A 24,383-nucleotide genomic window follows, 5' to 3' on the forward strand; every position below is an offset into this window, starting at 1 on the left:
CCATGAAGTCACGAAGAGTCGGAAGGGACTAAACGAATAAACAACAGCAGGACTCTCAAAGTTTCCTGCCAACAGTTCGCTATCTTGACAGTCATTTGGTATGGTAACGTCCTCACAGTGAGACACACGCTGAGACGAGGAGTAGTTCTCTAATGTTTATTACTGCTACATAAACAGAATCCTAACAAACTGAAGAAGCGTGGGAAAAACCCAGACAGATAAACCCCAAAGGCTAAGGCGGTCCCGATCTGTGTCTCTTTGAATGGCTGCTTAATTCCTCAGTGCTACGCATGCGCTTTACAGCCTGGATGGGAGCCCCCTGCTCGCCATCCTTACTCATGACAGGTACATAACTTTCTGACTTTACACCAGAAGCATAAGGAACCCTTTATTATTTTCTCTATTGCTAAGTGAACATCAACCAAATTTTATGTTTGTACAGTTACCAGCAGAAAACTGGTCAAATAAGGTTTGAAGGATTAGGGTACCTAAGCAAGCAAAAACACAAACAAAACATAAAATTGGACCTCCAAGTAGGTCTTCTGAGCCAATTCTCACTCAAGGCCCAAATGACCAGGCTCAAGTTATCCTACTTTGGACACATGATGCGAAGACCCAGCTCTCTGGAGAAGGCTCCGATGCTGGGAAGGGCGCAAGGAAGGAGAAGAAGAGGGCGACCAGCAGAAGGTGGATGGACCTGGTCACAGTGGCAATGAGGGCACCGTTGGAAGACCTGAAGGAGCCGGTTAGGGACAGACTGTCATGGGGAAAATCTATCTTTGTGGTCGCTAAGAGTCAACAACAACTTGATGGCACATAATCAATCAATCAATCATGATTCATACCGTGACAAAACATGACCTAGGATTATTTCCAGTTAGAAATCTCCTCTATTACAGAAGGTCTAGCTAGAACAGGCTCTTCCTACAATTTCCTGGACCTGGAACTTCCTGCCAACAGTACCACTGTTTTTTCTGAAGGCTGTTACTAAATCTGGGCACGATTCACCCCTGCTGTGTCTCGCCTGATTCACATGGAATGGAGCAATAGAGAAACAGTTCAGATCCCCACTAACATTTTAATAGATGTCAAGAAGACTGGAAGACAAGAGAGAACCTCACAACTATCCCAGAGCTTAAAAGCTAAAGGGCCGACCCAGTATCCCACATTGCAACCTTCTGAAATCAGTTCTCCAGAAAGTAATGGAACCGCTGTGTGGCTGCATACTCTGGAGTCCCTGGTGCTCTCTGAGCCTGGTTGTTTTCCTGCAGACGTTTCATTGCCAGGCTAGGCGACGTCTTCAGGGCGAAGGACTGAGAACGTTGCCTAGCCTGGCAATGAAACGTCTGCAGGAAAACAACCAGGCTCAGAGAGCACCAAGGACTCCACCGTTCAACCCGGAGCTACAAATATTCACTTCGATTGGTACTGTATACTCTGTCAGAGCCAATGATGCCTGAGATTAATCAACAGGCTCACATTCTCAGTATCCAGTTTAGTCAAAGTTGTCTCATAAGGATATGAAGGACGAGTGGACAGTGAACACCAACTGAAGCCAGACTGAAAAAGGTCTAGAAAACAAGGTTTTCATCTAAGCACCTCTCAAATGGAGTAGCTACTATCTCTTATACAGAGCAGGGAGCTCAATTTGATGGCCCCTTCAAATTTTATGGTTCTATAATTCTTCTTACTAACTGGGATACAGTATGCCTCTTGAATCTTAAGGACAAAGATACACCAGCTGTTGGTATTAAATGACACTAAAGGTGCAAACTTTGGCACAAAATACATACAGTAGGTTACTTTAATCACAATACTGTACAACTCTCACCTTATTCTGAAAGTTAAAGGTAACTTTCTAGCCCAGTATTTTGGAGTTCAGTAGTTACAAGCAATGGATTAATATCCACAAGTGTTTGAGATATGAATTATAGCATTATTCCTGTGCTGAATTGCAAATTAAGATGATCATCTGCCAGAATGTGCACTTGACACATTTTTCTTCTTTAAGAGTAACTTATCCCACCTAGGTGAAATGGACTATTAGCGAACACTGGCCATTTTTATGTCTATTAACATAAATTGTGTTCAAGTTTAGAGAGGATTTGTCTGCAACTCCTCATAAATATTAATGACTTTCACAAAGAAGTTGTATTAAGTTATGTGATGGGGAGATAATTAGATATAACTGACTATAGCACATTCCCTCACTGCTTTGAAAGGAGGACTTAAAAATGGAACACAAACATTTATTGAATGATGGGTTTTATAATATTTTAATCAAGTGTGAAGACAGAGATAAATGCAGCACAAAGCACAGCTCATTTGTCCTGGACAGGTGGCCTGTCTGCCCAGCATGTTGGCATCCAAAGCCCGCCCACAATACTGCTAAAGGCGATTATGCAAATAATTACTCCTCCCTGAAGGCTTCCCAGGAATACGAAAATAGTTGCATGTGGAAAAACAAACGAAGGTTTTCCCTGCCGGTTTCCAAAGGCAAAGAATGAGGCCGGTGTTTCTCAGTGGCATATGGACATACGCAGGGAAAAGGAACTTAATTACGCATCGTTCCCCAACCCTTTCTCATGCTGCTGTTTTACTACAACATGTGAGCGCAATCAGGGGAAAACAGAAAGCGTTTGGTCTCCATGCAGAGACCTACTGTAAAAAGTCCAAGGCAGCACTGAGGATGCAGGTAACGTGTTTTTCAGGGACGATGACTGAACATTTTTCCAGTAAAGCGCACAGAGAGAAGATGGAAACTGCCCTCTTGCTAAACGTTTCATAACTTTCTTCCAGGGCTTCCCAGAGTCACTCTGAATGCTTTTACAGAATTTATGGAACAGCTTAGCTAGATATTAATAGCCTGCACTTTCATCCCTGTACTGTTCCAATAATGAGGGCAGAGATGGAAGCAGCAGCCGGGCTACAAATCTTAGTTGTGGACTGGATCCAGATGCTGGCCTTCTTTTGCATCGCGCTCCAGATTTTCTGACGTGCTGTTTCGGTCTGTGGAACGCTGGCTCCCCTCAGAACAACGCTGGTGGACGTTCCGTAGCAAAGAAGCTTGCTGTGGCTCATTCACAGCTACGGGTGGATCGTCGTAAGCTTCACCCATAACTATAATCCTCACAAATTCTGGTTGTATGCTTGTCTTGCCCAGCTCAGCTCACTCCCCTGCACACAACAGGTATTCCAGCGCAGCTAGCTATCAGCTTTAGATGATCTTAAAAAGCTAACCAGATGGAAGAAGGCAAACCATCTACATAGTGCTGCCAAGAATTGAGCCCATGACATTGGGTTAACTTACTGTTAATTAGTTAATATGTATTTATGCTGTTGCTTATTTTGTACTTTGAGTTTTTACATTGTGTCAGCTGCCCAGAGTCGTAGCTGTGAGATGGGCCGCTGTATAAGTCAAATAAACAAATAAACAAACAGCAAGGATGTGGCCATGGAATTGTCTGGAGTCAAGCCCAAAGCAGCTTTTAAATATGGGCGGATTTCATACACGCGTGCATGCTGTTAAAGAACTATTACTGGGATTCGACAATTTCAGAATTCTCAAATATTTCATTACTGTCCCATCACGGTATCGCACTGCTGGCATTCCTCATTTTCTAACAATGAAATAAACTGCTAGTTGCAATAAGGTCCTGGAATGGCAGAATTGTTCAGAGCAGCTAAAACAGAGCAACGTATAAGGAAAATGGTTCTGAACGTCAGCTGAAAAGCTCGCGATTGGTTTGTCCATCTCTTTTGTATCCTCTGATTCAGGGCTACTGTGCAGCCTGTAGGAATGATTTTTTTTAAAAAAAAGCTTGTTCCACTTCCCACCGCTATACAAACCCAAGAAAATGCCCCCCCCCCGCCCCTGGAATACAAAAGGTGAAAAATAGAAAAAGGAATAGTGCTTTGAAACACTCACAACAATAACACAACACTGGAATGTTCAGACCAGTGTTTCTCAACCGTGGCAACTTTTAGACGTGTGGACTTCATGGCTGGCTGGGGAATTCTGGGAGCTGAAGTCCACACGTGTTAAAGTTGCCACGGTTGAGGAACACTGGCTCAGATGTATGAGCAGGGGAGGGCCTTGAAAAGGAAGTTGTCTGTCTTCCCCAAATACTCTACAAGAGCAAAGCATTAGGGAACATCCATCCTTTGGGAAACCGTGCCCCTGTTTTGGGAATGCTATTGCCGATGTGGATTACCCACGTTAAGAGAAAAAAGGATAAAAGTGAAATAAAGCAGAAGCAGGTGATGAAAAGTCAGGGTATGACTTAGAACGAAGACTTGCACCATCCCTTTTAAGGTTCCAGAAGCAGCTGTAGACCGAATGTTTCCAAAAAGCATTTGGTTAAATAGTTTGTTATTGCCATCTTTAATTTATTTCACTTTGAATTAGTTACATGGATTCAATTGTTGATCATATTATATCTGGTTTTGCTATGATTTGTCCTCTTTATTCTTCATTATTCCTATATTAATATTATAACAACGTAACATTTATTATGCAAATATTCCTTGCATTGTTGTAACTTCAATTAGTTACTGGTTGTTTTAATTTGTTGATTATTCTTATCTTATTATTAGATTTTTATTTACCAGGGAGAGTGTTTTAAATGTTAGGGGTGTTTTTGTTGAATGTTTTGTCAATTGCCAGGAATCTGTCCTCATGCAAGTAGAATAAATAAATAAATGAATATTGATACTTGGATGTTGTTTATCTAGGATGCCACCTGATTCTAACCAACTCTGGGCGGCTTGCAACGATAGAATTACATAAAAACAAAATAGAAAAAAATTAACTAAAACAAGTACAATTTAACCATAAACTAATCACAAGATGGCAATCCAAACAACAAAGCAAAACAGGAAGTCACTCATGCAGCCCAGCCCAGGAAGTGATGGAAAACTTTTGGATTGGTTTTGCTTTCCCCCTTAAGAGTCCGCACAGGAGCACTTGCATCTTAGCAAAAACTGCCAAGGGCACTTGTAAACCAGACGTTGTCTGGTCTCCCTGAAAGATCCACCAAGAATAGAAAAACTTCTCTCCACAAAGGCTATTTCAAGAAAACTTTTTCTGACTGCTTCATTCTGTATTACTCCGAGTTACAAAGCAGGAGGTCCCAAGGATGGCCAGGAATAGAACTTTCTGAGGACAACTGGGAAAGAACGCCCCCACAAGCCACTTTTGACTTGATCTCTTTTTGAAAAAATGCTATTAATTTTTTGAGCCCTGTTAAATACATCTCAAAGTTTCGGGAACTGCAGACTTTATTTATATATTACAGGTAGTCCTCACTTAATGACCATTCATTTAGTGATGGTTCAGACTTACAACAGCGCTGAAATAACCAACTTACAACTGGTGCTCACACTTATGGCCGTTGCAGCATCCCCGCGATCACAATTTGGGCACTTGGCAACGGGTTTACGTTCATGAACTGTCGCAGCATCCTGTGGTCATGTGATCACCATTTTTGACCTTCCCAGCTGGCTTCTGGCAAGCAAAATCAATGGTTCACTTAATGACCGCAGTGATTTGCTTAATGACCGCCACAAAAAGGTCATAAAATTGGGTTGGATTCACTTAATGACCACTTTGCTTAGCAACTGAAATTCCATTCTCAATTGTGGTTGTTAAGCGAGGACTGTCTGTGTCAGATTTATTTGTACTGTTATTTCTACAATACCAGGTGAAATCTCACAGGGTATCTGTATCAGCACACGTCCATAGTTATATGTTCATCAGGAAGTATTTGGCATTCCTAGGATCTGTTTAGGATCATTCCTAAAATCCACAGCCTTCACAATCAAAATTCAACGTTCTGCCACAGTTCTGTCAATAGAAGCATGGTTCATCCAGCTTCCAGACCAATTGGATCCCTTGCATTAACATCTTTATTTTGTGTAGGCTGTGTAGATTCCCCTTCCTTAAATCACAGGTATCTAGGGGCGGGGGTGGGGAGGAGGGAAGAACGGTGAAGCACTGCAACACTGCAGTGCAAATTCCACCTCCTTCATACTTGCTTTGAGACCTCACATGCAAGGATGTAACAAGCGGGCTTGCATCATGACATCGCAACACATTTTTCTTCCCTTTGACAAAATTCTGGCTTGCTGCAGAGAACCTGACATCCAATCCATTGCTGGCTCCACACAGTTCCTCACAGTTTCCATTGGACGGGAGAAATGGGACTCAGCCTTGCAGGAATATTCTAATCCAGTGTTTCTCAACCTTGGCCACTTTAAGACGTGTGGACTTCAACTCCCAGAATTTCCCAAACAGCTAATGCTGGCTCGGGAATTCTGGGAGCTGAAGTCCAAATGTCTTTAAAGTGGCCAAGGTTGAGAAGCACTGTTTTAGTCTCCAGTCAGCATCTCCAGTGTCGCAGAAGCGGAAAGAGTGCTTGTTCCCAAATTTTCTCATACTGGATCACTTAGCAAGCCCAATACTTCCCATATCCAAAGTCTTTAAAAGCACCCATTATCCCATAAACAGAAGCATCCCGGTGCACATTTTAATACATTAATGCCCCTTAATGCCCCAGATACAGGTTCCAGTAAATTATTCATTACCCCCCTGCTGAATCAGATCAAAAGTCCATTTAATTCAGCATCCTGTTCCTAACCCACAAGACGTTTACAGGAAGCCCATCAAGTGGCATAAGCTTCCTCAACTGATGCTCTCCAGAAGTATTGACATATTTCTCCCATCACTCCCAGTCAGAGTGACCACTGTCTAGAACGGTAAGGGGAAAAAAAAGGCACTGTCAGCTGGAGACTTCTGGAAAGCTCCAGGCCAGCTGTAAAGCTGATGCTGGCCCCACCAGTTTCCAGTAACTGGGATGGACTAATTCTTTACCTGGGACTGGTCTGGCACGCATACCTATGCAGAGCCCAGTTCAGAAGCTTAATGCATCTGCATTAAGGAAATTCCAGAAAGGCTACAAGAAGGTGTCCTGGGGAAGGTGGGACACACGGTCAGCCCTTCCTTAACGCAGACACATTGTCTCCCAGTGATCATGGAGCCACCAGATAATCCCAGGAAAAGATGCAGACACTGACAGATGCAGTGCTTGCTTGCACCCACGCCCGCTCCAGTGCACCTTTTCAGCCTGGTTACAAACTGCAACACATCCCTCACAGTTTTCATAAGATGAATGAACCATGAATATTTGTACAAGAAGTCCTTCACTTACCACCACAATCGGGACCGGAATTGGAGACGCCTTGATCGGTATGCAACTGGGAGTTACCAAGATAGAAACTGACAATGCCATCACAGGCTTAGCACACGTCCTTCTTGTGGCAAGAGGTGCCTTGAAGGCATGATGTCAGGTTTGGCCCAGTTAAGCCCCTACCAATGTTTAACAGAGCCAGGAGCACTGGGGGGAAGACAGCTAGAGAAGCCACATCAACCTGCCCTAACTGATAAACTGGATCCTTCAGGTGGCCACTGCACTTCCAGACCAAGAGACTGTGACCAAGCAAATTACCTGCTCCTTGCATGAATAAAGTTCTTCTGGAGGAAAATCAAGGCCTGGAGGACGTACCCTCTGAGAACAGGTTGAAGGAACTAGGGATGTTCAGCTTGGAGAAAAGAAGACTGAAAGGGACATGATAGCCATGGCTGGGTACATAAAGGGAAACTACAGAGAACATGGCTGGGAACTATTTTCCATGGCCACAGAAGCTAGAACCAGGAAGAACAGTTTTAAGTTGCAGCTCCCTAGATTTGACTTAACTATATGGAAAAACTTTCTGATGGTAAGATCTGCGTAACCGTGGAACTGCCTCCCTCTGGAGGTTGTGGGTTCTCCATCTCTGGAGATTCTGGAAAGAGGAGGATGGATAGCCACCTCTCAAGGATGGTTTAATGGCTTTTCTGCATACCATAGAGGTTGGGTTGGACTAGATTATATCTGCAGACCCACAGATTTCAACTCTCGGGTTGAAATTAAACTCTCGGGAAATTAAACTGGCTTGTCTATTTGTGTATCAGGTGGTCAGACGGATGGCTCTATCGACACGGTTTCGGAGACAAATTTCTCCATCCTGGTATCTCAGTTTGGAGGTTGTTAAGCAGCACTGTGCAACCTGGCAAGTCACTTCAGTCCCAAACGATCCTGAGATGAAGACCAAGCACCCTCAGAGGCGGGCCTTGGCAATGACTGGTGCAGGTTGATTGGCCCTCTGCTGACTTGCGCATCCACCAAGAAGTGTAGAACTCAGACTGTGGAATCTGAGAAAGGAGGGACTGGTGACAGGGGAATCGGAAGTGGCTGCTCAGGAGAGAACCTACAGAATCCAGTCATCAGTGAGTGGGGGCCTAAGGCATATTTTTCCCCCCACAGATGCACAGAACGTAAGGATCAGAAGGGACCCTGGGTTGCATCAACAGAGGTACAGTGTCAAGATTGCAGGAAGTGATAAGGCAACATTAAGTAATACTTTCTGCAGTTCTGTAACTCCTCTTTATCGAATCGTATGGATAGAATGCCCTCACCTCGACAGTATTACCGCGCTTAATTTATTATTTATTAGGGTTATGGAGATACCATGGCTGCAAATTTGAAAAAGAAGAAGAAAATGCTAGGGTATCTATACGACACCCATGGGAAATAAGGCAGCATGCTAAGTCAAATTAGAACCAGACACCACGATCTGAACAAGAGCATCAGAATGAAGGGTAGAAAGGGAAGTTGAATCATTCGGGAAAGATGAGCACAGAGCGGGCCGCTTTTAAGTGCTGACATTTTACATGTTAGTATCCAAACTGCTCATTACCTCACTGAAATCGATAGAGGCCCGTTCACCGCATTTCATGGTCTTCAGGTTTTGCAAGCAAAAGCAAGACACGCGTAAGAACCTATCAAACGACCTCATACTAATATTGCCTCTAGGGCACTGTTTATCCCAGGTCACGTGCCTAGCTGGGGTATTTATTCGAAGAAATTTTATATCCTTTCTCGAGCCTACCACTGAGGACCCTCCTAACAGGAAATGCTTCGGATCTCTGTGTCGAAGCTACTGCTCCACAATATGGCCTCCTCCCCCAAAGATCAGCCACACTTCACTCCATGAGGCAGATAACCCACTTGATTCTACTTTTTTTTTAAGAAGTCAGTTTGGCAGATTTGTACCGCTAAGTACAAAATACGCACTCTATCAACTTGTTGGCGACTTGTTTCCCCATATGTTATACAAACACTCAGGAATGTGTCATTCAATTCATTGGAATGCATGAAAGTGCTTGGGTCTAGACCAGTGCTTCTCAACCTTGGCAACTTAAAGATCTGGGGACTTCAGCTCCCAGAATTCCCCAGCTAGCATGGCTGGCTGGGGAATTCTGGGAGTCGATTCCACACATCTTAAAGTTGCTAAGGTTGAGAAACATTGGTCTAGACCTTCTAGGACAGGGGCTCCTAGCCCATGTTGTCTTCATGACAACATACAGGCAAGGAATCAAAGATGATCGCAAGGATAAGTACACTTGAGGGAGTAACATTTGAAATTCTCAGTGGAAGAATTAAGGAATCAAATTATGCTGGAGAGTTTGGAGCAATGTTTCCCAAAATTGGTAACTTCAAGGCACGTGGACTTCAACTCCCAGAATTCCCCAGCCAGTAATGCTGGCTGGGGATTTCTGGGAGTTGAAGTCCACGTCCCTTAAAATTGACAAGGTTGGGTAACACTAGTTTAGGGCAACACATACTTGCTGAAAAGTGTGGCCTGAGCAAGGTTTCTTCCTGTTCAAAAGAAAAGGATTTTCCAAGAGGAAAGTATTTGTCACAAGATCGCACACTTGCTGGTCTGTGCAGGAGAAATGTGTGAGCAGAACTGGCTCACACCTCAACAAATGAGAGAATCGGGGGGGGGGGATCTAAATTAACTAGCAATCAAGGGATAAAAGCCGGCTCCTCTTACAGAGTCATAACTAGGTTAAAGAATCAGAAACTGAGATAGCCAAGTTCTCCACGTGGCCCCATATTAGCAGCAATACTTCTTAATCTAGTTCATATATTACATTATCAGCATTTAGAAATGAGTGGGGGGGGGGGAAACACCAAGACACCAGTTTGTTTGGGGTCACAAAGAAAACCTTATAACACAAATCAAGCCAGTCACAAGCCAAAACCGAGAGCCTTGTGACTCGGGAGAATAACCACAATAAATAAATGCAACAGGTAAAGATTCCCAAGAAGCTGGCTGTATTTTGGTGTAGTTTTCCATCTCTATCTAATTTTCACCTCTGAGCTAGTATCACCGAAAAAAACACCCCCAGAACATTTGATTGGTTGGAACTCCATGCAATCTGGCACCTATAGATGGGAAGCATGTCAATGCCATGAAAGGACTCTGCACAGATTTGCAATCAATTTTTCTAAAATTTGGAATACAACTGCATATTTTTGTTCGCTTTTGTTTCAGCTGTTGTTAACAGTGGGGCATAAGCCCCAGAAGGGAAGTCATTTTTAATGTAAGTAAAAAGAGAACAGAAAAAATAAGGAATTTCTTACAAGGGACAGATCTGGGAAGAATAAGTCATACCCCAGTTGCTCTAAAACTAAATCCCCAAACTTGCAGAAACTCCAATTTCTTCCCCAGTGGTTACAGACGTATTAATCAATGCAACTCCCAACATTATAAAATATCATTATTTCCTGAAACAAGGTGGTGGTTTTTAGGAGTTGGGATTCTTTCGTATGTTAAACAAATTTCTGGGGGACTTTGAAATTTTCCTGCACAGAATCCACCCAACACCCATAATAAAGGCGGGATAAAAATTAATTAAATAAACAAACAAACAAACAAACAAACACCTGCCTTTTGGTCTTCACAGCCAGGCCTGTATGAAGATTTTTACATCCTTCGTGATTTGGGGGGAAAAAAGAGAAAACCTTCAAAGTTCAGGGCAAGCTTTTAAACAGAACAGTGCAGACACTTGGCAAATGTCTTGATGACTCTAATACATGAAAGAAAGTCTGCATCACTGAAGGATCTCGCAGCCGGCAGCAGTGAATAAAGCAGTAAAAACTTGGGATTCACTCAGTTTGCACTGCACACACACCTCTTTTCACCGGAGTGATACTTCTGGGCTTGTGGCCAATCTGATATTTAATTAAAGTCTGCCCGCTCTCAATTCCCTCTCAGTAACTTGGTTACCATTTCCAACAGCCATTAAACAAATTTCATTAGGCAACTGGTGTTGCAATGGTGTGATTTTGAATGAAGAGACTGATTCAGCGGAAGACCACAAGAGAATCTCTTTAAATCTCTGAGATGTCAAGCTCGCTCTCCACTGATGGATGGACAGAGCTAGAAAGTTTATCTTCCGTGCTTAAGACGGGTTTGGATAACTGACTACGCACCAAAGGAGCAAAAACTTTACTGAAGAACCATAATTCTCGATTTATATTTGTATGGCATGTATTCATAAACCTCCCTTTATATATCAAACAGATAGCCTGGCATGGTATACATCCAATAATGTTGTTTATGAAGTTGATTTCTGGTTATCTGCTATCAAGCTGGTGTCAACTCTTAAGAGACCACACAGATAGATTTTATCCATGACAATTGGTCCCCCACTTGGTCTTTCAGGTCTTCCAAAGGCACTGTAACTGAGTCCATCCACCTTGCTGCTGGGTATCCTCCTTTCTTTTCTTTTCTTTTCTTTTCTTTTCTTTTCTTCCGTCTTTCCCAGCATTATGGACTTGTGGTATCTTCACCACCACACCACAGACTGAGCCTAGATGGGGAACGAATGTTTGACTTCTATTGCTTACCTAAATTTGGCACTTCCCACGCCCAAGGCTCAATAAAAAAGTTCAGTGCCATTTGGTCTGCAAAAACCCTACACTTCAGGTAAAGATATCTGCAGAAGCCAAACTCACATTGTGTTTGGTGTACGTAAACCCAGCTTGTTTGGCTTAGTCTTTGAGTCAACGTATTATGCTAATCCCTTAAATTCAGGATCCAACTTAGCATGTTGGGGAAACGCATCTGGTATAATCCTGACTGGCTGTTGCGACTGGCAAATCACAAATATTGCCACGTGAAGTAGAGAAGAGAGCCACTTTTCTTCGTGCAGGTGGGGTGCACTCACACTTGGTAACCTGTATGGACAGTAGCTTCCTATGGAAAATGGCAACAGAGCTTTCTCTCTCGCTAATTTCTGGCAATTTCTAGCAGATTAGGTGGTAAACTAAGACCATCTTCGAAATTGCCCAAAGCTGGAAGGTGTATTGTATTTGCCACTAACCGGCATTGTACCGTTCCAGGGTTTGTCAAGGGCAGTATGAGAAAAATTCTCACTCTGCATGGTCCTTCAGCATACAGCATATTCCCTGCCTACTTCTCAATTTTCAAAACAATGATTTATAGGTGGATTAACTAGCTGGTGTGGCTCAGAGATCTACCTTCAGGCCACTTGCTTCTTATCACCTGATGATCAGTAGCTCTTCCAAATTAGGGTATTCTGCAGTCACTCAAGACCCTAATTAAGCGGAGCAGTCCGCCGCCTTGTCCACCGTGCGTATTTTATACAATCATTCTGCTTAAGTGCACCGCGTGGCCCTGGGAACAGAGGCCCGTGTCCTAGAAACCATCTTTTTTTAAAAAAAGGAAGGCAGTAGTTCTAATGGCTGCAGATGAAGTTCAATCATATCAGCAGCAATTACAGAAATGTTGGAATACATCTGGAAAACAGAATCCCAAGCAGGTGCGGTTTATTCTGCTTCGCACACTCGTGCATCAATGATTAGGATTCTTCCAAACAAGGGCTCCCGTGGATGGCTTAGCTGCAGAATTCCACCATGCCGTCTGAGGACACGCAATTCAGATGTTTACAAAAACGATTTTTAAAAAATTGTGGTGGTTGCAGCAATTCCTTCCTAAAGACTTTACAAAACTTCAGTTCAGCCAAGATGTTTGGGCTACAGCAACAGGGGAAATCGCTGTCGACTTCTCCCTTGCAATGCAATTCCCCGGTCACCCCGGAACGTGGAGATGAGACCTCTAGGACAGAGCCCTGGCAACCTGGTAAGATTATCTATACAGGTAGTCCTCACTTAATGACCATCTGTTTAGTGACAGTTCAGACTTACGACGGTGCTGAAAATACCTACTTACAACCAGTGCTCACACTTACGACCATCACAGCGTCCCCGCAGCCATGCAATCATGATTTCGGCACTTGGCAGCTGGTTTGCACTTATGACCGTTGCAGCAACCCACGGTCTTGTGATCACCTTTTTCAACCTTCCTGGCTGGCTTCTAGCAAACCAAATCAATGGGGAACTGTGTGATTCACTTAACGACCACATGATTTGCTTAACAGCTGCAGTGATTTGCTTAATGACCACCGCAGAAAAGGTTGTAAAATCAGGTCAGATTCACTTAATGACCGCTTTGCTTAGCAACCAAAAGTCCGGTCTCAATTGTGGTCGTTAAGCAAGGACTACCTGTACATACATACAAATGTAATTTTAAAATGGCTGGATTTTTCTAAATGTGGGAGGGTGGTCCTACGGGTTCTATCTAGGGATGACCTGGGAGATTCAGCACCTGCTAGGCCAGGTAGCCAAATCCTGCTCAGGGCAGTTACTCAAACTGTTCCACGGAACCCTCGGATTCTGTGAGAACCTGATGGGGCTCCATGAGATGAATGGGGAAAAAGAAGTTCACTCAAAGGCAGCTGGTTTCCATCACAAGAGATCTGCCTCTTGATCAGGGATTTTGGGAGGGAGACAGAGAGAGAGAGAGAGATTTTAAACCAGCCTAAAAAAGGCTTGAAAACCCCTGCTCTAGGGCAGTTCATCAAGCGCTGAGATGGGGCAACAGGAGGGAAAACTGGGAAAGAAGGTCTCTCCTGTCCCCCCACCCCCCAATAACTCTGCCAAGGAGAAGTCCAATAGCGGAACAAAACACTGGATCCAAGTGGCTGGAGTCAGCGCTGCATCCAGCAAATGCTGAAATGACCTCGTTAACAAGAGCGGTAAAATGCTAAACAGGTGAGACAGGATGAAGCTTCCGCTGCGTTCAATCGTTCCAGCAAACCTGCAAATCTGCTGCTATAGCCGAAAGACTCGCCGAGCGGGACTTAAACGACAGACGGGCTGCTTTCCTGGGAAAGTCTCCCGCGCCTCCGGCCACAGCCCAGGTCTTGCTACGTCATCCCTTGTCTGTCTACCCAGAAGAGTTCAAGCAGGGCCAGCCTTCCCAGCTGCAGCCCCAAGTCCTAAAGCGAGCGATGAGGCATCCTGATTATAATTTGGACTCCCCGGTCTAGTGTTACTTGCTTAAGAGGAAGACGGCGTGCTCCAGCAGCCAAGCCAGGTGAGCACACCCTTCTACCTTTGGCCCCAAAGGAGATTTTTGCTGCTGCTGCTGCTGCTGCTGGCAAATATTTGCTGGATTAGCGGTGCTCTGCCTTTCTACGTCTTGGCATCCAGGATAGGCTGCTTTCAGCTGACTTGGCCACCCTTGCATTTCCGCTCTTCCCCCTTTTTCTTTCACCGGGAGGTTTGTGAGTCCAGCTGGCTGATAGAAAGTCTTTCATCGGCCTGAAACCAAACAAGCCCACCACTGTACATCTAGGGCCTTGTACCCCGAATTGTCATTTAGAGCGGATTTAACGGAAACCTTCTCTCTGTTTCCCTTAGCTGCCAACACATTCTGAATATCTGCATCCTAAAAGCACTGCTTCCAGTCTCACTCTGAGGGGAATCGCTTGTTGAAAAGCTGATCATGCTTCTTATCTTCCTTGGACGGAGAGAGGGGAAAAAAACACCACTCGCAATAATGGGGCTCAGTTCTCCTTTCATCCACCCTGTGCATCTGGTGGAGGCTTCCAGATGGTTGTCTTCATCAACCAAGAACTTAGGGGTGGTAATTAACATTTTAAAAAATCCACCTAGCCGATGCCAAGCTTACAGCGTTATAGCCTATTTAACCATTCTGCTAAGGTTCCTGCAAGATATGGCCTGACCTGAGGAGGTCTATTTTATTTTATTTTATTTATTTATTTATCAAATTTATTTATTAATCGAATTTATCACCGCCCATCTCCCAAAAGGGACTCTGGGTGGTTTACAATAAAACATAAATAAGAGAAATATAACTATAGAATGCTGTAATATATAATAAAATAAATATAATAAGAACCCAATGGCTAAAAGTTCTCTCTGATTCACAAGCAGAGCAGGGTCCTTCTAAGAGAATGGCCAAGAATGGCCTTATCCAACCTACTAGGGCGGCTCGTCAGAGACGCTGCTACAGATTGCTGTGCTCCTAATACCAGTAGGCAGAGAGAATTCGGAAACATCCCTGCAAGAAAATCCATATGGTTTCCTTTTTCCTCCCAATGTCACAGAGCAGAATAACTGGAGTAAGAAGGCAGGAAGATTGTCTTCTCCCCCTGTCTCAACCCACCCCCTAGTCGTACCTCCCGCAGGCCTGTTGATCAGGGGAGCCTACGCAATGGTTCTCCTTTTTCTGCATATGGCTCCCGCTGGAGACAACTGCTGGCTAGGGCCACCGATGGCTCCACAGGATACTCAACCATTTTTATGACTTTATTTGCTCAAGGACAAAGAGGAGGAGGAGGAAAAGAAAAAGGCAAAAATGTCTAAGTACCTAGAGCAGGACAGATTGCAACATGTATATAAAATGCAAGCCCAAATCTTTTTGAACAGCCAGCTGGACCTTGACCCCACAGTTATAGTTGTTTGGGCTTTTAATTAGAGCTGTAAAGGGCCATTCAAAGGTTGAAACCCAAGGAATAACCTCTAGTGTTGTCATTCCTTTATTGCCATAGCGTGATATACTCAAAGTCCCTCACAGATGTATGAGGAACTTTGCCCTATGGCAAGGTTTCTCCACCAGGGTTCCATGGCACCCTCGGGTTCCGCGAGAGGTCACCAGGGGTTCCCTGGGAGATCACAATTTATTAAAAAACTATTTCAAATTTGGGTAATTTCACATTAAAGAGGTAAGTTTCGTTCTTGATTTTTAGTTTAAGAACACTGTTAATGCATCTAGACAGGCCTACCCATGAAACAAATAGAATACTTTTGTAACTTCTGGCCTATATTGGAGCCTGAATGGGCAGGGGTTCCCCGAGGCCTGGAAAATATTTCAAGGGTTCCTCCAGGGTTAAAAGGTTGAGAAAGGCTGATCTATGGAATAGTGTTCCCTCTGAGATATGGATGGTCCCAACCCTCCCTGCTTTTTACCCAGATTTGTAAGGCATCTCCTTAAAGCTATCCCGTCTGTGGGATAGCTTTGGTGGAATTTTGGTATCAATTTTATTATATTTTATGATACTTATTTTTTATCTATATGCTGCCCCAAGTTGCTTTGAGAGGATGGCTATATATATCATCGAAAGAAAAAGACAAATTCCAAATTTACGGTACATTATTTAACATTACATTTATTTCTTTAAACCTAAACTCCCTTTTCAACTCCCTTTAAACCTAAACTCCCTTCAGTTGAAGGGGTTGAAGTCCACACATCTTCAAGTTGCCAAGGCTGAGAAACACTGCTTTAGTGGTATATCATCATCCTGAACACCAGTTCTTTAAGTGAACTTTAGTTGATGTGGAGCCTCAGAAACAAAAGGATGTTCTGCTCCTGTCTGTCTGCAGTATGTCTGCAGTTCATTTTGTCGTTTTGTGAAAGGGAGGCATGCCTAAAGTCTGCAGGCAGGCCCGCTCTTCTGACGAATCCCTGTCACATTTCTTCCGTGATTTTCTTCCTGCTCCTTACAGTCTGTCAACTGTCAGTCCTCAGGGATTTTTTCCCCTTTTCTCAAGGCAGAAGAAGTGTTTTTGTACTAATTTGTTTTAAGAAAAAATATGTTCTATTTTCTAAGAACAAATTGAAGGGTATGTTGGAAGTCACAAACACTGACAAATAGATCATCATTTTGTTTGAACAACAGCCCGAGATTTGGAAAAGTCCATCCCTCGTGATCTCTTCTGTTAGCAAGGAATCACAGTCTGATGAAATACATGGGTTTGGAGGACACTGTTTGTCAATTTTGATCATGGATGACTGCTCTGTTGGTTTAAAAGGCAGCAAGACACATTTGCAAGATTTTGGGCCAAAGGGTTAAATCTGATCAGGTTCTCATTAGAAACTGATGTGTTACAATAATTCTAATTTTAAAATGATAGGTAAAAGAACCTGGGTTGCAAAAGGAATTAATACTTTAGATCAGTTGAGCAGATCTAAAAGACTCTTTTAAAGTTTCTGAGTCATGCACAAAGAATTTGGACTGCCTAAAAATGCTTATTGGTAATATATCCAAAACCAACATTTGTTGATCTCTCAGTCTGGCTGAGTTGTGTGTTGGCTGCTTGTGAAACTTCTCAATTATTGGGCATTTTGGGAAGGATCTTAGTGGAGCCTGAGCCTACAACTCAGCTGTATACACAATTGAAGAGCATTACTAAGATAAACCTGGAACAAAGAGTTGGAATATCCTGTTTTACCAAGTCAGCGGCCTTTTTGTCTAAAGAATACCAGACAGTTGTGTTACAACCTTGAGAAGAAATTAATCCATCAAAAAAATTATTTTCCAAATGTCCAACAAGATTGACTGTCCATTTTTTTTAATGTTGGAGATACAATAAACTTGAAAGAACTTTAGGACATCTGATTTGGTCTTGCTACTTGGATGGCCCATTTTAGTTTAAAGTGGGTTTTTTTTAATTAACGTTCTGGGAGTTGAAGTCCACACATCTTCAAGTTTGTTTGTTTGTTTATCAAATTTTATCACCACCCATCTCCCACCAAAAGGGGGACTCTGGGCGGTTTACAGCAAAGTTTAAAATTCAGTGCCGTTAAATACAATAAATTTAAGTATAACAAACAGTAAAAATATAAAACGTAATAAAATCCAGATGGCTAAGATTGCATCTCAACCCGTGAGTACAAAGGGCCCTTCTAGGGTGCTAGGCATCTCCAAGGAAGACTGTTCCCCTTCCTGCCCCAGGCATGTTGACACAACCAGGTTTTAGTTTTTTTGCGGAAGTCCGGGAGCGAGGGGGCCTGCCTCACCTCTGGGGGAAGAGTGTTCCAGAGGGTGGGAGCTATTGCAGAGAAAGCCCGCTTCCTGGAATTCTTTTACAGATGGGGTCTGCAGCATGCCCTCTCTGCATGACTGGGTGGGACGTGCCAATGTGATGGGGAAGAGGCGGTCCCTCAGGTAACCTGGCCCCATGCCATGTAGGGCTTTAAAGGTGATAACCAACACCTTGAATTGGACCCGGAAGCAAACTGGCACCCAGTGCAGCTCGCGCAGCAATGGTGTTATATGTGCTGACCTAGGGGCACCAAAAATGGCCCGCGTGGCTGCATTCTGGACCAGTTGTAGCTTCTAGATATTCTTCAAGGGTAGCCCCATGTAGAGCACATTACAGTAGTCTATGTGGGAGATGACCAGAGCATGAGTGACCGTTCGAAGGGCCTCTCAGTCCAGGAAAGGGCATAACTGGTGCACAACGCAAAGCTGGGCAAAGGCCCTTCTGGCCACAACTGCCACCTGCTCTTCGAGCAGCAGTTGAGAGTCCAGGAGGACCCCCAAATTATGCGCCGGGTCTGTCTGCGGCAGTGCAACACCATCCAACACTAAAGATGACAAAGTCCCAGATACGGAAGAGCCATCAACCCGCAGCCACTCCGTCTTACCAGGGTTCAGCCAAAGCCTGTTGTTCCCCATCCAGGCCCACACAGCCCCCAGGCACCTGGAAAGGGTGGTCACGGCATCACTTACTTCATCTGGGATGGAGATGTATAATTCCTGGAAGCCTGGCACTCAGACAATGCAGCCATCAACAGACACATAGAGGTAAACAACATTTACATCCCATTCAAAAGAGACAATGGAAAAACCAAAAGACCAGGACACTCCCTTGCCAGCAATCAATACCCAGATAGGCAAACTCAGGCAGGGAGGTTGCCAGGGAGCAGGGAGGCTGGTACAGCAGCAACACTCCCCACTGTTCTTGGGAGCCCAACTTGAAAAACGGTCTCACAGCCGGTCACTTGTGGAGCAGCGCCCCTGAAGGCCACCAGAGACTCTCAGATGACAACCGCCACCCCTCCTTCCAGGCCCAGCCAGGTCTCGGTAATACACACCAGGTCTGCCCCCTCTTCCGTGATTAAATCACACATGAGGGGGGCCTTGTTGTTAACTGACCTGGCATTAAGAAGCAGCAGTCAGAGATCAGGGACCCCATGAGTCTGCTGCCAGGGCCTGGGTCTGAGCACGGAGGGCCGGAACATGCCACCGTAACAAACACCGGGGGCATCTTCCCAAAGGTGGCCCACCCTCCCACTCCCGCCGTAGCATCCCTGGCCCGTCACCACCTCAATAACCTGCCCCGCCCTATACCCCGAGAGCCTCTGAGTCCATTAGCCCCCAGACCTGGACTCCCGAGATCCCTGGTCAAAAACAGGGGTCCCTCCATTCATTCATACAAACTCACACACTCTCAATCCACCACAAGGCGATGGTGGGCCCTTCCAGCACACCAGCTCACGCTCCCGGCACTGTCAGAGCCCAACCATCGCCCACATACTCCCCCGCGGTGCCCCCCCTCGGCCTCTCTCACTGGTCGACAGGAGGGGCACTCCAAGGTCGAGAGACACTGCGCTGAAGAATAACGTTTCCTTCGAGTTAAGCTCAGCTCTCAATGCCTTTATGGGGTTTTCTTGAAAATCGTACCCAAGTCACATGCCTCTGCCTCTGGCTGGCGTGTTTTTTTTCCCCATCTTCTCAGCTTAGGCTACCTGAGCTGAGTAAATCTATGATACAAATCTAGTACATGTAATATTCTACTGTGCCCAAAGAGCACTGCTTGTTTTAAGAAACTGATGGGTGGTATTTTTAATTATTTACACAGGCCTGGGTGTGTTTTATATGTCATCCTAGGAAACACAGGATGTGTCCACAGAGGGTGAAAGCAAGATTTAACCCTACAGTTCAGAAGCCTATCTCCACCTCTCGACCTACAGTACTACAGGTAGTCCTCCCTTAATGACCATTCATTTAGTGATGGTTCAGACTTACGAGGGTGCTAAAAAAACTGACTGACAACCGTTGCAGTGTCCCTGCGGCCATGTGATCACGATTTGAACGCTTGGCAACCGGTTCGCATTTATGACCGTCCCAACATCCCGTGGTCACATGATCACCGTTTTTGGCCTTCCCAGCTGGCTTCTGGCAAGCAAAATCAATGGGGAACCGCGTGATTCACTTAACAACCACAGTGATTCACTTAATAACCGCCACAAAAAAAGTTGTAAAATTGAGTTGGATTTACTTAATGACCGCTTCGCTTAGCAACTGAAATTCCAGTCTCAGTTGTGGTCATTAAGCAAGTACTACCTGTAAATGAAATCAAGCAACTAATGTTGAAGTGGAAAATAAGATGAGCAGCTGCTGAAGGAACAGCCTAGATCCAGTCTGATGAGCTCAAATTGCCTCTCCACTACCTCTTGTACATGGGGAACAATAATCAGTAATACCTTGGGCCATGCCACTGGACGAGTGCGCAATAAGATCCTCTACGCCCCACAGTGAGAAAGGGTATAAACTACAGAGTTACGAATCGTGGGCTCAACTTGAAAGGTTAGAAAGGGATTTTGCTCAATCTGGAGACACCATGCTTGCAGTACCGCCTTATTAATGAATTGAATGCCAACGGCCAGTTTTGAAAGGAAGGGAGGGGAGACCCACCTAAGGCTGCAGCCAAGAGAATGCAAATCTTCCAACTATTAAACCCAAGCCATATTCCGTTCTTTACCTGTGCATATTCTCTCTCAATTGCTGCTTTCTTCTGACTGAATGTCCTGCAACAAACACAAAGAAAATATCGTTAAAACCACAGGGAAAAGACAGAACACTGAAAAACATGTTCAACATAAGCTCGGATCGAACACTTTGTAAATTGGCTTGGATTGACGGAAATAGGAAATGAATTAAGAAGAAAACTGCTCAATGATTCAGCAGCAGCTGCTTAGCAACCACCGAACATCCCGTTGATGACTTTGGAACTCCTTGTTCAAAAGGACCGTTCCAATCTCCAGTTTTAACCAGCTGTGTCTAATATGTAACTAATTAAATCAATTTTAACTAAATTAACAAGGGCCTTCCAGACAGCCACCCGCTCTGGCTCCAAACTCAGGTACATGGCTGGCTTTTTAAGTTCTTCTCTAGACACTACCCTCTTTCTGTTGCACTAGCAGAGATATCTTGGTTACAGAGGACTGGAGAAAGTACCAATGTCCTATTAGAGGTTTCAAACAAGGCAGCTGGAAAATACGCAGTCCAAGTGTGGTGGTATTGATTTTTGTAAAGGAACAGAAAGAAGCATTCCATGTATATTCAGTGATTATCATTACCTGCACATTGACCAAAGGTGATTCTAGAATTATTGACTCAAGGCAGGGTTGTATATATTTAACCATCACACGATGGAAGCAGCACCAGAAAGATACTCCTGCAAAGTTTTAATGCAACTTTTGGGATTCCCCCCAAGATCTCAGACACCCCATTCCCATTTCCTTCTCTGGGCTGTTCTGTACACGCATCTTCCCTGCTTGTCTGGCTGCAGCTGCTCTGCATGTGTGAACGATTCAGCATCGCAGGTGAAATAAAAATCTGTCTCTAGCTAAATGGTGATTTTCACTTATTGATCATCAAGTGTATAATAACAGAATGCTAGCAAATCAAACTATGAGCCACCCCCCCTCCCCACCCCCAAGTCAAACTATGCCGCTTAAGATTCATTTGTGACCTAGTGAGGTTTTTGTGTGGGTGATAGCATATACATTCTGCAGTGCAGCCCAGCTTGAGATTTTGAGATAAAAGAGGGTAACAAACTTTTAATAACCACACATAAAGAATGTCCAAACCAGTCTGGATTAGGAGTAGACGCCGTTTGTGCTTTTCTCTCAGAAATCAATTACGTGCCATCCAGTTGGCACCAACTCTTAGCGACCACACAGATAGATCCTCTCCATGAGAGAAATTAACAGGAGGACTTTCTCCATATATAAGCTGCATGTTATCTTCTTTTTTGTAAGTGAACCAGAGCTAAGCAAAATTAAAATACCTCTTTAAATACATTCTAGATCAGCATTCTACAACCAGGCACCCGCCAGAGGTATTTATTTATTCAAACATCTGCATGCTCGAGCTTACAATTTAACAACGTAACAACGATTCATCACACACACACACAAATTTGCCACTTCTGTCTATTGCCAAGGCCCTCTGAAAGAGTACATACCTGAATGGCAACAGATTTATTTATTTATTCATCATATTTTTATTACTGTGGGACCCTGGGCGGTTCACAATAAAAACAATTTAAAATTCGATAAGAGCATAAATACTACCAATAATAAATAGAAAATGCAATGAAATCCAAGCCGCGGTGGATCTAATTCAACCCATAAGGGGATAAAACCGGTCCCAGCAGAACTAGGGAACCAACCAGCCCCAAAAATGGCTCTTCCCCTCCCCACTCCAGGCAAGGCGGCAAAACCAGGTCTTCAGCTGTTTTCTGAAGTCCAGGAGGGAGGGGGCTACCCCCACTTCTGGGGGAAGGATGTTCCAGAGGGCGGGAGCTGCTGCAGAGAAGGCCCGCCTCCTGGACCCCGCCAGGCGGAATTCCCTTGCAGACGGGGTCCGCAGCACACCCTCTCTGCCCGACCGGGTGGGATGGGCTGATGTAGCAGGGAGGAGACGGTCCCTCAGGTAACCTGGCCCCATGCCATGTAGGGCTTTAAAGGTGATAACCAACACCTTGAATTGTTTACCATAATTCCCCCAACATAGTTTTACCAGATAGGTACAAGCTATTCACATTTTTTGTTTTCAATCAATTCAGCAGTTTTGCCCCAACGATGCTTAAAATATTCTACAATATTCTTTTAAAAATCACCAGGAGAAACTCAAAAGTGGGATGTACGCACATGTTCAATTGTTAAAATTTGGCATCAAAACAGAAGCTTCTTACATGAAAACAAAAGCTTAAAAGTACAACTCCACCACTGTTAGTCTACTCAGTATGGGGGATATTAATCAAAATATTCACATTAAGTTCCTGTATTAACCATTTAGATACGCATATTCACACTCTTATATCACCTATATCCAGTCTCCGTATCTTCCAATTCTGCACAAGCACCAAGTATGGCATTTAGAACAGAATTTAAGTACCCAAATCTCCACTCCCTTTCTTATTTGAAGTGAGTTTCTAGCCACCGGGAATATTTCAAAGGTAACAGTATAGATTTACTATCCTTCGCTTCTCCATATGTACATGCAGGGAAGCATCAATTTAATGGACCTGCAGTTAGTAGACTCTGGATGCAGAAGACAAAATTTCCACTGAAGTCTCCCAAAAAGAGCAGACACGTCCACTTTCCCAAAGGATAAACAATTACCCTATTCACAGCAACTGTGGTTGTTTGCAACATGACTCAAATGTCAAAATTGCATCATTTGTGTCTGTCTATGTTGTGATATAAACCGACTCAAATGAGGTAATTTGCAAAATTTGCATCATGATGCGAATGACGTAAATCCACATGCTGAGGTATCTTTATATTTAATGGAGTGTCAGGAATAAAAGACACTGCTTTGACAACTGGTCCTTTAAACTGAGGTTTCACTGCAATTTACTTTTGGTTGGCACCGAACTTCAACTGTATATAGTTCTGTCCACATTCAGCATGAAATATCAAATCTGGACTACGGCTCACCCACTGGAAAAAAGCAGACTTGAAAGCTTAATTCATATTTGTTCCTTCTGATATAAATCTGTTGTTGTAACCCTCTTCAAACATCATCAAAGCTTGACTGCAGGATCTTAAACAGCCACTCAGAGACTCACTTCTCAAAGATGACCAATTTTGGGGGGAGAAGTCCCAACAGTCTTAGAAAGACAAGAACATTGCCAAACTATGTTAGCAACACGCATGACATGCTAACAAAACAGCATTTGACATCCCCCCCAAAAAGTGACATCCCCCCAAACACAGGTCCTTAAATTCTAGAACAAAGTAAAGAGCAACCTCATTTGCATTATTCAAATCAGTTAGGAGATTTCTGGCATCTCAAATGAGTTCCTTTCTGCATTATATGACACCCAATTAAGGATTTTAACTCATCAAAGTTGAAAGCTTTGGAAGATTAAGGACACCTGAAATCTGGTCCCACATAGGCTGGTTTTGCATGCAACATTAACCCACTGTTTGCTCAGTCAGTGAATAAAGCACAGTTGGTTAGATCCATACGGCAAGCCATAAATCACAGTGCAAACCACAAAAGTCAGGATTATAAGACACAA

General features: G+C 43.9%; 1 protein-coding gene across 1 annotated transcript in view; it reads right to left on the bottom strand.

The window, feature by feature from the left end:
• The window catches only part of FCHSD2 (FCH and double SH3 domains 2), a 161,250-nt gene that overhangs the window by 101,246 nt on the left and 35,621 nt on the right, over nt 1-24,383 (bottom strand). Inside the window, exon 3 of the mRNA XM_063305977.1 lies at nt 20,829-20,874. Coding sequence (XP_063162047.1) covers nt 20,829-20,874 — 46 coding nt within the window. The remainder of the gene's footprint in view (nt 1-20,828; nt 20,875-24,383) is intronic.

This window comes from Candoia aspera, chromosome 5, assembly GCF_035149785.1.
Source record: "Candoia aspera isolate rCanAsp1 chromosome 5, rCanAsp1.hap2, whole genome shotgun sequence".
Taxonomy (NCBI): domain Eukaryota; kingdom Metazoa; phylum Chordata; class Lepidosauria; order Squamata; family Boidae; genus Candoia; species Candoia aspera.